Below are 13785 nucleotides of genomic sequence, written 5' to 3'. Positions count from 1 at the left end.
ATGGAAAGGGCCCATTATAGGGTGCCGTGAACTCCCGTGTGAGGGATATGCAATATTGTGTGACGATAACACTGGTCTGGTCCAAAGTGCTGTCAGCCCGATGCACCCGGGACAGAGTGCGCAGAAATATTGTATCATTCATTGATGATCCTGCCTAAATCCATTATGTCATCAGGGGTTCCAAAGTGATGATCTCTCTAATCCCACCGTTTCATCTGCATTTATTAGCTAGACTATGTCTATATAAAGGGCAGGGGGAAGGGAAGAAAGCAACTTTTCTTCACCAACTACTCAGTTACCCTGCAATGCAACTCATACAAAAATGCAAGGCAATTGCTTGTTTTATCCTTTAATCTATCTACTTTTAGAATAATGAGTAGATGCCCTAGTAACCTCCAAAGGTGACCATTTTTTTAAAAAGTACCGTTATGAACTCACTGATGAACCATGTTTTGATAGCCTTTTTAAGGGACTAGAATTACAAGAATAGAAATGATGAAATCATTTGTACATTTTTCAGCGATTCCGGCCTGTTTTCAAAGAAAAAGCACATTGCGTAATCTTGGCTACCTTTCCCCTTGTATTCCTTTTTTCTGACTTCTCTATCACCAGTCTCCCTCTAGGACAATAGCTGAAGTCAAGACCAGAGACTACGTGGCATCTGAAACTCCATGTCCTCATGCCCCTCCTCGGGAAACCCCTGTGGATGTTTAAGGAAGGCTCCGCTCAGACTCGGGGGGGATCAGTGCACACGTCCAATCTAACCGTGTGAGCGCTGGGAGACGCGCATGCCCGCAGCCCTGAGCACGGCGGCAGCCTGTGCCCCTCGGAACACCGGGAGCCACGGAGGCCGTCACAGGTGGCCCCGTGGAAAGAAGCTCCCTGGTACGCTGTTTTCAGAAGTCCTGTGATTCCTTTCCCTTTCCCTTGGATAGTCATAATGCAACCCGAACACATTCAAGACTCCAAAAACGTGTCAGTCTATACCTATAAGAGAAATCCTACCATTAAAAGAGTACACGATCATGCCAAATGACTCATGCAGGCGGCAAATGTTCTAGAAGTTCACAGAAAAAGGCCTGGCACTGAGTTCAAACGAGGAGGGGGAGAAGCTATTCTTTGGAAAAGTAGGAGGAGTTTGTTCTGATGCTGCACCTTTCAGCAATCTGCACAGCCTCACGTCTCCTATACCTCAGGGCAGGTTTTTCAGGGGGAAGGGGAAGGAAAGGGAACGAGTTTCCACTAGGTGCCAAGCATGGCGATAAGGATACATGTTTTACCTAATCTCGCCCACCGGCAGCCCCGAGGCAAGGCTGCGAAGCAATGAAACCACGTCCTGGCTGCCGTCCCCCTTGCCCACCACCCCTTCTTTCTCGCCTGGTGCCCACGTCTCATCTCAGGCCAGCCGGGGTGGGCAGGCCCGCCAGTCCCTCCCTTCCAGCGCCCCCTGCCCTACCTCTGGTCCACACTGACGTGCCAACAACCGCAGAACACGGAAGGGGGTTCTCGGACAAGGGGCTTTTGGGCTATGACTTCATTTTTACAACACGTTTTGAAGAGTTAGGTGACAGTGAAAAGACACATCTGTAACATTCCAATTTATTTTTGAATAGATATAATTTCTTTTTATATTTACTCAAATATAAATATATTTGAGTTTTTCTCAACCTGGGCTGTGCAGGCATTCTCCGGAGTCTGTGAGAATTTGATTTCCTTAAAAAAAATATATGACGAACATGAGATCTGCTATCCTAGATCCAGCGTCCTTCCCGTCCTCCCAGAAAATGGAAATAAACTCCAACAGGAGCTAAGCTTTGGTAAGCAGGGTGAGGGGGAATGTAGGCGCTTCCAGCGACTCCGGCTGCCATCACTACTCTTTCAGCAGGAACAGTAGGAGCAGAAGCAGCAGCGGCCAAAATAATAAAAAACACTTATTCCACTCCCAGGTGTGCCCGGGATGTTTCTGGGTGCCTGTCTGCTCCCCACATGCCCCTCTGAGGTCGGTGTTGATATCTGCGTGTACAGATGGGGAGCTCGAAGCTCCTGGCGCGTTGGCAGGATGCTGGGTGCATACACATGACAATCGCGTGTCCGGCCCCCAGACTCCAAAGTCCTCGGCATGCAGCGGGTGACTCCGTCCGAACCCGGTGACAGCGTTGGTCATAACCACCCCTGTCTGATAGGAACAAACAGCCCCATGACCTCGGTAGGGCCTCCTGCCTTCTTTTCCCCTCAACTGCTCCCGAGTCGAGGAAACAATTGTTACTCATCTGTGTTGGCCTTAGTCTGGGGGGAGTGCCAACCTCCAACACCACAAACTCCATGCCGACGGCTCTCTCCCCACTTCCCTTCTGCCTTGGCCCTCAAGCGATTCCGGACCTCAGTGTGATTCATCTCACAGATATGAAGCTCTTGTTTTGTGTAAGACCCACCGAAGTTGCGAGAAAGGGAGCAGAGCATAGAAAGGCAAGGGGGACTAGTCACTGCCTTCAACAGAGCTCCTGGTCCAGAAAGGAAGACACCATGTGTACACAAGCCCTTTCAGTTCGGGGCAAAGGGGCACAACAATGCCAAAGGCTTTCGGAGTTCAGGAAAAGAAGAGTCCAGCCCCAGTGAGGATGCTATCCAGGTGTTTCCCGTTTCCCAGCAGGAGCTGCGTGGTGACAGGCGCACGGAGCCACAGGAGCTGACGACGCAAGCACAGGGGGCCGCGCCTGCAAGGATTTGCTTTCACATTGATCCAGATTCGGAGAGGCCAAAACGAATAGTTAAAGGCTGCTTTTCCATGACACATGAAGAGCCAAATGATAACCTATGGCCATCGAGACAGGAACACACATGAGAATACCTCGGGGATTCACGAAGGCGGAGGATCTGAACTGCAACATCTATTAGTAGGTTGTGAGGTCTCGAGGTCAGGAGCCTTCAATGGCACACAATTCCCTAATCCAAGAGTCTCCGGTCCTTATTCTTGGGCACGAACGCAGTGCATGGAAGACCTACAGATTCGCAACATTAAGCTCGCCCTCACACTGGAGCCGCATGTTACATTGACTGTAGATAGCTCTCCCTAAGATAATGTCACGTGATGATGACGAAGCACCTCAGGCAGTGCAGCTGCCCAATCCCATTCGTCACCAAGCATTTACGGATGCCCAGCTTTCACCTGATGGAGTACCGTCGAATAATGATAACAATTATGATAAAATGTACCCGTCTGCACTGATTAGAGATACTATCAACCTTACTTTACAGTATAGGAGTTTACTGTGAAGTAAATTTGTACAGCGAATCCTGTATTCTCGTGAATGTGAGTTACCACACTGAAGATAATTTCCTACAGGAGACTGGGAGACCATAACCCGTATAAACATGATCAGTAGTTCTCTAAACTAGTTTATTATAGAGATAATATTTTTCCCATTTATAACAGGAGTTTTCTTAAAGGGCCAGAGAGTAAACAGTTTAAATTTGCAGAGCTACAGTCGATGTTGCAGCTGCTCAACTCTGCCACAGTAGCCCCTCGTTTACATAATTGTTGACCTTCAAAAAATTGGCTTATTTTGTATCATCTATTGTGAATTACACGCAAATTAACTTCCTATAAATAATATATTTTCAAAAGCCCTTTGGAAGTTGTAGAACCTCTTTTCTGAGTGATAAATTCTTTATTTAATAATTATCACTTCTTGAGTGGCTAATTATTTCTGGTTGAAATATATATTTTCTCAGATATGTGCCATGCAGCGCACTGTTACTTGAACTACTATTTCATGGTGTCTATGTTTAATTTCCATAAATCTTTTTAAAAAGATTTTATTTATTTATTTTTAGAGAGAGGGGAAGAGAAGGAGAAAGAGAGGGAGAGAAGCATCAATGTGTGGTGGCCTCTTGCACACCCCCAATTGGGAACCTGGTCTACAACCCAGACATGTGCCCTGACTAGGAATCGAACCAGCAACCTTTTGGCTTGCAGGCCAGTGCTCAATTCACTGAGCCACACCAGCCAGAGCTGATTTCCACTTATCATTTTATAAGTGTGATGCATACTCTACTTCTCAGGATGTAGATGGATTTGTATTTAATTCAGGGCACACCTGAATTTAAGATAACGGGGCACCAGCGCACATTATCTGAAGAAGTTGTTCATAGTCGCAAGGAGCCAGGGTGGACAAAGACCCTTCTGGAATAACAGATTCAGAGTCCTCTCCCGGAGGCTTCTATGTGTGCAGAAGCCAGAGCTCTCTCAAGGGCAGTGGTTACAGCCTTGACTTTGAAGCTCTTGAGCTCTGACACCAGTCAGAAGCCTGCGGGCTAGAAAAACTCAAAGGTCACGACCAACTCTGGGAGGCTTTGACTTCCAAGAGCCACTAAAACGTGTCCACCACCCACGGGGGTCACCCAGGGTGAAAGCATGTTTGCCTTGGATCTCATCCTTGACAACTAACTGTGTGTCACGCTTTGGAAGAGAAACCAAACCAGGAACTGGTAGACAGAGAACACAAAGGCCTCGGGAATTTTCAGGGAGATGTTCAGTCATCCTTCCCAGACTTCAGAAAAAAAAATAATTACACCGAAGATCAAGGCTTTTAGAGGCCTATGCCCACCGATTTCTAACTGTTTTCTCACTGTTCGGGTTCCAGGAGAAAGAGAAGATCTTGACATAGGTCTGTCACCAGAAAGGACCTGCAGGTGGTTGGGGAGGCTGACCTTGAACTGTGTGCTCACTTCCTGTGTCAGAGGCTTCACTCGCACTGGCCTGAGCCCACCCAGAGAAGACCAGGCCCCTCATCGATGAAGTGGTCAGCATCTACTTACCCCCAACCAGCGCTCAGCAAATTTCTGGCAGCTGAAGGAGGAGCTAAGACCTAATAATTGTCTTACAAAGAATCCTTGTCTCCCAATCTTCACAAGGGAAGGCAGGGCAGCGTACAAGAAAGCACTAACACTGGGAAACCTGGCAGGCACTCTCTGGAGGTTTCAGGCTGGAAAAACGTCACTGCCGAGTCCATATTTTAAGATAACTGAATCTTGTTGCTTGAAGTGTCAATCATATGCATTCTCTACACTTGATTTTGCAAGCTATACACTTGATGGGTATCTACTCATTCTCTTGAGTAGAGAGAGTAGAAAAACTCAAAGGTCACGACCAACCCTGGGAGGCTTTGACTTCCAAGAGTCACTAAAACGTGTCTACCACCCACGGGGGTCACCCAGGGTGAAAGCCAGGGTGGGTCAGCTGAGAGACTCAGGAAAGTGGCTTTCTCTGTACCTCCGCTTCTTCCTGTGTAATGTGCATAATTCTACCTGCCTGCCGCCCGCTTCAGAGAAGCGTGGAAGGGGGGCACGTAGGATCTGTGGGATGCTTGGCATTATCTGGAGATTAGCTGTGTGAGAGTCAGAAAGGGCCACCACTGGTCTGGGTGCAAGAGAGAGCCAACATAAACACTGTTCCCTTAAAAGGGACACTAATCATCTGTGCTTACTTACGGAATCACTGGCTGAATTGTTTATAAACACTGGACTGTCCAGAACTCAGCGTCAGCTTCAGTGTCAGAACCCAGAGTCGGCGCAGCTCTCTGATGCATGTCAAAGCTCAAGTTCTCTGCAACAAACAAATGCTGCGCATCCCCTCTACGGTGCCACCCTGCACACACATGCTTCTCCTGTGTTGCGCTTATTTCAGCTGTACTGTCAGCTGATGGAATCCTTGGGGTTGAAAATGTCTGATGAAAAAGAATGCTTACAGCTGAGCGGGTCCCTTGGCTCTTGTGGAGGCAGTGATGGGCCCCGGGCAGGAGTGGGCAGCTGGAGCACCAAGAGGATACTACGGCGATGACACACAGATGGCCTGTGACATGTCCCAAGACTAGACCATGATGCCAGCCAGAGCCATGACCTGAAGTGAAGGTCCTGTGGACCGCCTTTGGGAAAGGCTGTATTTATAGTAACAGACAAGAGAAGTTTCCCCTCCTGTTTATCTTTACCCCTCTCTCTCATACAGGGCGGCTGGAGGGCACAGAGGTGCCCGGGGGCAGCCAAAGAGTGGTTAAGATAGTAGGGAAAACCAGGCTTCTATTTTCTTTGCATTTTTTTGGTATGTGTGCAAAATCCAATGACTATTCACTAAGCACCTGGTATGGAGCAGGTACTGTGGGCTACAAAGATGGGTAAGGTACAGCCCCTATCCTTAGAGAGAGCACAGTGTCTTAAGAAAGAACAGAAAGCATGCTAAAGTCTCCATTAGGCTGAAACAAATGACATACAATATTAAGATCCAAAACAGAGTCAAGGATGGGAAATTTCCCATTCATTTCTCATCCTTGTTGGACTAAAATAAGAGCCATAAGAGAAGATAATGAATACCACAGGACTGGAGACTACTCTCATCACTTTAAATATATCACACTTGTAACTCTCACCATAGCTTTGTGAGTGAGGTACTGTTAGCATCTCTATTTAGAAATAAGGAAGCAAACAGAGCAGGACCGAGGTGCAGAGAGGTTAGAAAACTCAGAGAAGCTCATGCAGGAGTACACGGTAGATCTGGGACGTGAACCAGGCTGCTCTGCTCCAGAGCATGCGTCCTTCCAGAGCTGCATACGCACTCTCTCTCCTTGGGGAGGAGGAAGAGCAATTTATGGAGATTCCAGGATGAAAGTAGGCATCATTGGAGGGAACTGGAAAAAGCTTTATGGATAAAGTGATATTCGAAAGATGCCTGAAAGACAAAATCCGAGAAGGATTTTTCCCGACTGGGAGGCAAAGACCAGGGAATTTCTGGCAAAGGAGCAGTTACAAATGGCTATAACAAAGCAGGAAGGCGGGGGCACAGCCGTGCGGATGCAGGGTACACAAGCGAGATGAGTCTAGAAAAGCACATGGGGCCCATGTGGTAGCCTCCCCTGACAGCCAGCAGGAGGGGTTTCTTCATGATTTGGAAAACACAGGCGAGCTGCAGAAGAGATTGGGCAGAAGTGTCGCTGCCTCAGAAGAAGAGTGAGGGGGAAGCAGAGAGCAGAACGGCTTGGAACAGGGGGAAATGGGCCGTAGGGGAGAAAAACTAGGAGGCTAGGACCAGCTCAGAAAGCACAAGAAGAACCCAACAAGCGTGAGGACGGTCACTATAATAAACGTTCATTCTGTAGCAGTGTTTTTTAATTGACAAGTAACCCCCAATTGTGAAGAAAGTTGTTTGTGCACTTACACAGATTGGCTGTGCCTGTCTAATACGGCATCTTTTGGAATCCTTTCAAAACCCAACTCTGACCTCAGCCGCTGATATTTATGTTCACAATGTCTGTTTTCATCAAATCTTGGGCTAGTTTGTGCTCCACATGGAAGTCAATGAAAACTTCCATTTTTCTCCAGTCGTGGTGAAAATGCCACTGACCACGAAACTCACACTTTCACAGTGATGTGCGATACATCCCATGAAAAGGAATGACCTTACATAATGAGAAATGAAATTATTGGAAAACACAAGGAACGTGGAACCCGAGGTGTTTGCCTTCTTCGGAAATACTAAACACGTTTTGCTTTTCTCTGGAAGATTGTATCCATCCTCATCACTCTCCCCAGCAGCAAAGGTGCAGCGTTCTTTCTGGTAAGCTTGTGCCATTACTTTCTAAAGCACCACGAACACGCCTGCCTATATATGTCTCAACCGAAACTCTCTCAAGACCCTTCTTATCCTGACTGTGTTTTTGCCCATTCCCGCGCCTTTGCATAGGTGAATATACAGCTACCCACGTGTGTGGGCTGAAAAATCCTCACGGGGCACATTCCAGAAAGAACGTTAGCACATTCTTTCCGGAAAGTATTTCTGAAGACTTGACTCTGTGACGCAGTGACAGTGCACACGGCCACACAGCGAGGTGCCGGGAGCGCGAGCATCTGTCACACCTCAGTGAGGTGCTCGAATGGGCAAGGCAGCCGTGTGCCACGCGGGGGCCCTGGGGAAGGTGCCCACGGATGCGGACACGTCTGTGGATGCGTTACTTTACCCACGCAGCCCTGGGGCGGAGGGCAGGGGACTCTAGATAAGAGGGACACAATTCCTCCCTGGGTCGGGAGGTTGGAGTCTGTGTGACACACCACACACGGAAGACAATTAGCTAGTGTTTTTGCTTATCGCAAACATGGAACACCAACACCCGCTGAGTGAACGGCGGGCGGGAATTTCTTCACCACGTCCACCATGCCCACAGGTTGTAGTTGGACAAGGCTCAACGCTGGAGCTCCTCGGAGCCCCGACTGGACAAAGACGATGGCCTGGGGGAGTCCCACGGCCGCTCTGGGGGGACTGAAGGGGTCAGGTCTTACGCCTGTGCGTGGACAGGGCTCTGGTGTGGGCCGGAGCACGCACTGTTGGTAAAACGTTCTCACGGGTTCCTTCTCATTTCCTTACAGACAGCAGCGGTAAGGCGCACTGTCTGCTGAGTGGAGAATGTGACATACGCCCTGGGGCTACCCAAACATAACCAAATCGTCCCTCTTCCAAACCCCTCACGTTGATGAGCAGCAGATTAACTTGTCAGGTCCTCTGAGGCCGGAGGGCTGCAGCGCTTGCGGTCTGGCGCAGCTGGCAAGGGGATGCCATTTGTGACAAACAGGTCCAACCGCCCCTTGGGGCCACGCCCAGGGAAATGGTTTACGTTTCCTGTTTCAGCAACTTACTCCACAATGTCATCATAAAGTCCCAGTTATGGTTTCCCGACACCAGAATTACCAACAAAACAGCAGTGGATTCAGCTTAACCAGGTGCGCCGTCTTCCCTTCCTTTATCACAAAAGGTGGACTCCAGCAGGTACTTCAGCTGCTGAAGAAGCCCATCCCTGGAGTTTCATGGAAGGGACCGACTGTGTGATTGGGGTGTTTCTCAGTTTATGTGCGGGATTTAGAAGAAGCATAAAACGTGGGCTTTGCCTGAAAGCCTAGCACAATGAGCTAGTTCACACAGTCGCACACACACAACACGTTGAGTTGTGTGTCTGGCAGTGACACACACGGTGAAACGTCACCAGGCAAATGCTGCCATGAACAACGGAGAAAGGCCCGTGGAAGCTGCCCCGCAGAGCTGACGTTCGAGTCCAGTCTCAGGGGGGCAGGGAGGGGCTCGTCAGAGGACAGGCAGGGGATGAGCAAAGGCCTTTTAAGGAAAGGAGGCAGCTGTCACGAAGGCAGAATTCTGGAGCACAAGGCGTAACCATCGATGTGATGGCCTGGGAAAGCAATATTTCAAAATAACGATGACAATACAACACAGGATTTTTATATATATATATATAAAGGCAGGTTCCTAAATTTCATAAACTAACTGTTGGTTCACAATACATTTTTGCATCTTTTTTTCCCCTTCTCATTAACTTGGCCTTATTTAACCTCTACAGACAAGCCAGTTAGAGAACTAAAGCAGCAGCCTCGCAGAGGGCCCGAGAAAGACATCCTGAAAAAGAATCTTCCATTTTGCCTGTGTAGTTCCAACCCATCCTCCATCCATCCAGCTACGTGACCACAAACACAACAGAGAAACGACAGAAGCTTAAAATACAGTAAAGCACAGACAGCATCGCTGACTGAAGGCGGGGGAAGGACGGAAAGTCTTACTTGTCCCGAGGCCCGGATGCACTCTGTGCAGACTCGGGGGCGCTCTGTCAAGGAGAGCAGGTATGGCTGGAAGAGAAAGAGAAGAAAACCATTAGTCATCCCTGTCAACGTGGTCTGCCGTGGTCTCCCCTTCAAATGACATCTCCCTTTCAAGTGACAAAAGGCGGCTTCGGCCAAGCTCACTAGAGCTGCCCACCTCTAAAAGCAACCCCCCATGAGTGTCAGAGCAAAGGGAACCACTGTGACCATTGTCACCCCCGCTGTCATCCCAGATGCAGACAGGGACAATGAAAAGATGTCTCCCTATGGCATGTGAGTCCTGACTCGAGTCTTGCTTATGAAAAAGAAGAATGTCGATTCTTATTTTTTAAAAAGTTTCTTTAAAAAAGTTTTTTTTTTTAGCAATAACCATGTGAGCAGTCCCGGGAGCGGGGAAGGAACGGCGGACAGTGAGACGCTAGAGGAGGGAGACGCAGAAGTTTATGACGACGTGGGAGGGGCAGCGCGTCACCTCCTGTGTAAGCAGTTGTCATTTCACCGATACCAGGATTAGGTCGCACCGGAGACGGGAAGAACGGAAACCGAGCAGGGCAGTTGTCACTGAGCTGCTGAGCTGGGTTGCTTTGCAGGCCGCCCAGCGACAAAAGTTTGCAACTTATCTGGGGAAGGAGGGGGCTTCTCTGGGACCCCCCACCTCAGCTCACGTCATCTGCGGGTCATGCTTAGAGAGCAGTGTGGTCCAGGCCCACCGCAGACACCGAGCGTGACCTCAAAGTTGTGAAAAAAAAAACGTGCTTTGGTCCTCAGTAGAAACCAGCAGTAACAGTGCTAAGAGATTCTCTCTGATATGGGAAAAGGAAGAAGAAGAGGAAGATAGATGTGTGGGCAGTGAGCAAACATGCTCCCATTCCCTGGATTTCTGAGTTGGGAGAGACCTGCCCAGCTGCCCTCATCCACGTTTCCATGCGCTTTTCCACGCCCCGCCCCCTGCCCTGCCCCATCCCCCCCCTGCCCCCCCCCCCCATCGCCTAGCTAAACGGGCCTGGAATCCATAATCCAGAACCTTAGACACTACTGAATTCTAACCCTTGTAAGTTTTTTCAGTCTGGGCACATCAGTGAGAGTTTGTTTCCAAGTAAAGTTAAGCTTTGCGGGCGTGGGTGAGTTAATATGTTAAATTCTATATGACTCTTCAGCTCTGAAAATGTGTCTTTTTTATTCCCCCTTGAAATTTTACCAGGAGCGCCATCTGTAGAAGCTCATCTACTCCAAATGCAACAATGAGTCATGACACCACGATAATAAACTGTGCCTCAATGTGAACGTGACCGGAAAGGGAAACTGCATTTCAGGACGATCCTCCAGCCCACTCACTGGCTGGCTGGCCTAAGTCTTTGGCATTGCCGTTATGGGGAACCCGTCCGCCACCCCCAGCTTCTGCTAAAATCAGAGAATGCTGTTTTATTACCCCTGGCCTTACGTTGGGCCCTAAAACATAAAATATTTTGGATCGAGGTTTGGCACCTGTATGGAACTCCCAACCGGGAGTGACCCGAACCCCTGACCACTGTGCGCGCCTCGAGAAAGTCTCGAGAGCTCAAAGGGGGAGGACGATCAGGTCAGTCACGGCGTCGCACCCCATCCTACGTGTCGTTTGGGTCGAAATTGGCCCGCAAGTCTGTCTCAATGTTCAGCTTGAAATCGAGCAGACGGACAGGCCCCAGTTGCCAGGCCGGGCGCGGCAGCTCAGCTGACACGCTTCTCCAGGAGGGTGACCGAGTGGAATGTGGGGGCCAGTTAGGAGGACCCGGCGGGGGGGCTCTTGGAGCCAGGCCTCAGACCTGGAAAATCTTGGGGAGCGCCAGCCACTCGGCTCCTCCCAAGCCGGGAGTCTGCTCTCCTCACAGACAGACATCTGGTGCCTCCCCCTTCCTGGTGTCAGGATTTGGTAACGTGTTCACGAAGCAGAAATTCTCACTCAGCTAACACCCTCCGCAGCATGCGATGAATCAGGACATGAAAGGGCCAGCTGACTTCCCGGGAGGACCGCAGACCTCGGCCGCAGCCGAGAGGGCGCTGGTTACCAAAGCGAAGCACGATAAACAGAACGGTGCCATCTCTGCAGTGGAGGTGTTGCGCCCCGTTGTCAGCTCCCATTAGTGTCAAGGCTGTTCTCGGGGTCTAGGAATGCCGAGCAGTGACAGGGAGGGGAACATGAGTCACGGGTGACAACACGCAGGGAACCACGACTTCTAGAGAGTTGCAGAGGGATGTTTTAAAAGTACATTTTCGACCTCTAAAACCTCTTTCCAGGCCCACCTTTGCCTTTGCCTTTCCGTCCTTGCCCTCGGCTAGACGGCGGCCACCGTCACCAAAGAGTTTTTTCAGTGTACAGTATTTCTCTGCCTCCAGCCCAACCCTGAGAAAAGGGTCCAGTTCAAGCTCCTTGTTTGGTCACAGCAATGCCCTGTCCCAGACCATCCTGCTGCCTCGGAAGGGGCTGGCCGATGGCGGAGTCAGAAAGTGCGTGTGACGTGTTGATGCCTCACATTTACCATGAGCTTAAAATGCCCCCAGGCACTGTGCTGAGCACCTGCTTCTGGGCTTTCCCGTTTCACCCTCCCAGAAACAGTCCCAAGTGGGTGTTACTACTAGCCCCATTTTAGGGTGGAGGGGCCCGAGGCTCGGACCAGTGAACCGACTTTCTAAGGCCACCCGGTAACTCCCCGGTAGAGGCCACGTTTGAACTGGGGTCAGGTTCCGACTCCACCCCGCCCTCCCGGTCCCCACACCTGCCTGGCGGGGAGACCTACTGCGGCGTCTGTTCCACATCCGGAGTCCAGGCCCTCTCCCGGGTCTACAGAACCTGGATCCCCGTGGCCTTGGCCCATCTGTACGTGGGCCCACCCCCCAGCCCGGGGAGCTTCATGACACGACACGGCTGGGAAATTCTTCCCTGCGTTCTACTTTCCTGCTCAGTTCTGAGTCACTGTGCGACTTCAGGGTCCGCTTCTCGGGCTGCCCTGCTCTGCGCCCGCAGCTGGCCCTCAGCTCAGCTGAGCACTGGCTGGTCTACTTGAATGCCGGGGACCTTCTGGGAAGTCACAGTGACAGCGCCGGGTGGCTGAGGCTTGGGGCAGAAATGCCCTTCGGGGGCTCACCATGAGGAAGCAGGTGAGACCCGTGACACCCTGGCAGCCAGGCCTCCCCCTTGGCTCTGTCCCCGAGTAATTTCACATGGCAGTCTTCTTCTTGGTCATGGCCACCTTGGTACACCCGGCCCTGGACCCAAGGGCAGGGACGCACTGGATTACACTCCCAACCACGGTTTCTCCTGAATGAAAGGGTATTATCGCATACATATATTACGACTCTTGGCAGCTCTGAAGAAGCCTGGGTAATCTGAACAGAAAATCTTCCGGCCTTTCGGACAGACCGCATCCCCTCCCCAGGGCACCACGAGGGAGCCTGCTCCCCCTGTACTTGAACAGTCAGTCTGAGAGCGGGCACCGTGAGGGAATTTAAACAGACGACAGAGGAACCATGAAATGAGACTGGTGGTCCCAGACACCTGTGGTTGCTAAAAGAAGCTGTTGTACTAATAATATATAGAAAGTTTGGAAGAGAAACCAGCATTTTGCAAGAAAGGAAAGAAGGAAGGAAGGGAGGGAGGAAGGAGAGAGAGAGAGAGAGAAAGGGAAAGAGAGAGAGAAAGAGAAAGAGAAAGAAAAAGAGAAAGAGAAAGAGAGAGAAAGAAAAAGAGAGAAAGGGAAAGAGAGAGAGAAAGAAAAAGAGAAAGAGAGAGAGAAAAAGAGAGAAAGAGAGATAGAAAGAAAGAAAGAAAAAAGAAAGGGAGAGAGAGAGAGAGAGAGAGAGAGAGAGAGAGAGAGAGAGAGAAGCACATGTTGAAATAAACCCATAGCAGCTGTGTTTGCTGTGAATGTGTCTGGGCGTGGCTGGGCCCCAGGTAACAGGAATCAATGTGCAATGAGAAAGCACCCTCTTTTCTCGCGGGGCTACCTCCGGCTCCGTGGGCCAAATGTGGAAATTTCCTAATAACTGGAAGCTTCACATATCCCCTTCTTGTCTGGCAGTGCTCTCTTTGGGGAGTTTTTTACAAAAAATCCTTCTGACACAAGTTTATTATACACGTACTGCGGACATCTGCTCACCATT

The 13785-nt window shown here is 50.1% G+C and overlaps 1 protein-coding gene across 3 annotated transcripts in view; it reads right to left on the bottom strand.

The window, feature by feature from the left end:
* Window positions 1–13785, bottom strand: part of GHR (growth hormone receptor) — a 218574-nt gene that overhangs the window by 48243 nt on the left and 156546 nt on the right. For all 3 annotated transcript variants that reach the window (XM_045847874.1, XM_045847876.1, XM_045847875.1), the window contains exon 3: window positions 9610–9675. In XM_045847874.1, coding sequence (XP_045703830.1) covers window positions 9610–9675 — 66 coding nt within the window. The remainder of the gene's footprint in view (window positions 1–9609; window positions 9676–13785) is intronic.

The sequence above is a fragment of the Phyllostomus hastatus genome, unplaced genomic scaffold (genome assembly GCF_019186645.2).
Source record: "Phyllostomus hastatus isolate PE091 unplaced genomic scaffold, TTU_PhHast_1.1 phas_contig_58, whole genome shotgun sequence".
NCBI classification, from domain to species: Eukaryota; Metazoa; Chordata; class Mammalia; order Chiroptera; family Phyllostomidae; genus Phyllostomus; species Phyllostomus hastatus.
The sequence above is the reverse complement of the archived record's forward strand: the minus strand, read 5'-3'. Positions and strand labels throughout refer to the sequence as shown.